The sequence below is a fragment of the Nannospalax galili genome, unplaced genomic scaffold (genome assembly GCF_000622305.1).
Source record: "Nannospalax galili isolate Female #2095 unplaced genomic scaffold, S.galili_v1.0 scaffold2142, whole genome shotgun sequence".
Taxonomy (NCBI): domain Eukaryota; kingdom Metazoa; phylum Chordata; class Mammalia; order Rodentia; family Spalacidae; genus Nannospalax; species Nannospalax galili.
Window position 1 is genome coordinate 10,719 of NW_008346990.1, and position 1,731 is coordinate 12,449.

Genomic DNA, 1,731 nt, shown 5'->3' on the forward strand with positions numbered 1-1,731 from the left:
GTGCATCCATGGCCTGTGCTCCAGCTCCTGCTTCCAGGTTCCTGCCCTGAGTTCCTACCTTGGCCTCCCTGATGAACTGTGACCCAGGAGATGTAATATAAAAGAAATCCTTTCCTCCCCAAGTTGGTACTAATCAGAGTATTTTATCACAGCATTGAGAAACTAGAACAATCAGAGAATAAAATAAAAGTCACAAACACTCATTGGATGCCAGTCTTTGAAAGGAGTTACTAGTACATTTCTACTAGTAAAATTTATGGAGTTGTGGAACTTTGAATTTCTTCCTGTGTCATACTTGGTTCACCTTTAGTCTACTGATATTCCTTTTTCTTGCCCAAAGAGAAGTAGGTGTTACTCTGATGTATTAGAAGCAGAGTTCCTGTGGTACCATTTACAATACAATGGGTCCACTTCAGTGCCATGACATACTCACCGTTTCTATTATGTTTTCCTGCTTCCATCTTGCCCCCTTCAGGCGGTTTGTATTTTTAGGTGGTGAACTCTGGACTACTTTTTCCTTAACCTTCTGAATAGATCACTGAATTGGCCTATTCTAAAGTCTTTAATTATATTAGTAAGAATATAGAATACAAAACTTGTTTGATAATATTCTGCAGTTTCCAGACCCTGGGTACCATTACTGTGCAGATGTAACCACAAATTAGCATTTAATTAATTTTTAATAATGTCTTTAGTTTTACAATGTCTGTAGCAATCTTGGAAGGAATTGGAAAGCATGTCTGTGTAGAATTGATCATTTCTGTGTATCTATCTATAGTACCATTTTATTCCAAATTCTTAATGTATACACAAACTATAGTCTTCCTCCTTCCATTCTTTCCTTCCTCTGTCTCTCTCTGTCTCTCTGTCTCTGTCTTTGTGTCTCTTGTTCTCTCATCTCAGTCTCTTTCTTTCTTCTTATTTACTAATCAAACCAGATTTTCTATAATTTTATCATCTGCCATATGTATTTTTCTTATCAAAATGATTTGTGAGATGAATGGGAGAGATACAAATATTTTAGTTTTGGGAGTGAAGAGGTGATTCAGTGGTTCTGAGCACTGGCTACTCTTGCAGAGGACCTGGGTTTGATTCCCAGAACCCACCTGGTAGTTAACAACCATCTGTAACTCCAGTTCCAGCGAAATCCAACACCCTCTTATAACTCCGTTGGCATTATACAACATAATGCACTTATACACAAGGAGGCAATACATTCATAAACACAAAATAAAAATAAAAAAATTTTTAAACTATTTTACTTTTCTCATAAAATTTTCCATACCCAAATCCGTACAGAGTTTAATAGACTTCCATCACAATTGTCCACCCAGTGGATACTTTGTCTCACCTTTTGTGGAATCTGTGCAAGGGCTGATGCCACCACATTGGCTTTTTCTTCTGTCATGTTACTGACCATTGACCCCAGAGTAAACACAACAATACCATGTTCTCCAGAACTCTGCACAAAGTCCTCAATTTCCTGTGTAGAAAGAGTGTGTATCACCACAAATGCACAGCAGAACAGACATCCCTCTCTCAAGGCCCACTACAAGCCACATGGAGGGGAAATAATGTGCTATCTACAATTTCCTTGATTTAGTAACTCATTTTCTTTGGGATCACAGTTGTGGTATGCTATAAATGACCAAAATAAGTAAATTAGAGATGAAACACACATATTACTAGATTTCAGTGAAATTTAGAGAATCATTAGGGAAAGTTTTTAAA

The 1,731-nt window shown here is 37.2% G+C and overlaps 1 protein-coding gene across 1 annotated transcript in view; it reads right to left on the reverse strand.

Moving 5' to 3' along the window:
* Nucleotides 1–1,731, reverse strand: part of LOC103742355 (UDP-glucuronosyltransferase 2B1-like) — an 11,971-nt gene that overhangs the window by 4,144 nt on the left and 6,096 nt on the right. The window contains exon 3 of the mRNA XM_008843412.2: nt 1,352–1,483. Coding sequence (XP_008841634.2) covers nt 1,352–1,483 — 132 coding nt within the window. The remainder of the gene's footprint in view (nt 1–1,351; nt 1,484–1,731) is intronic.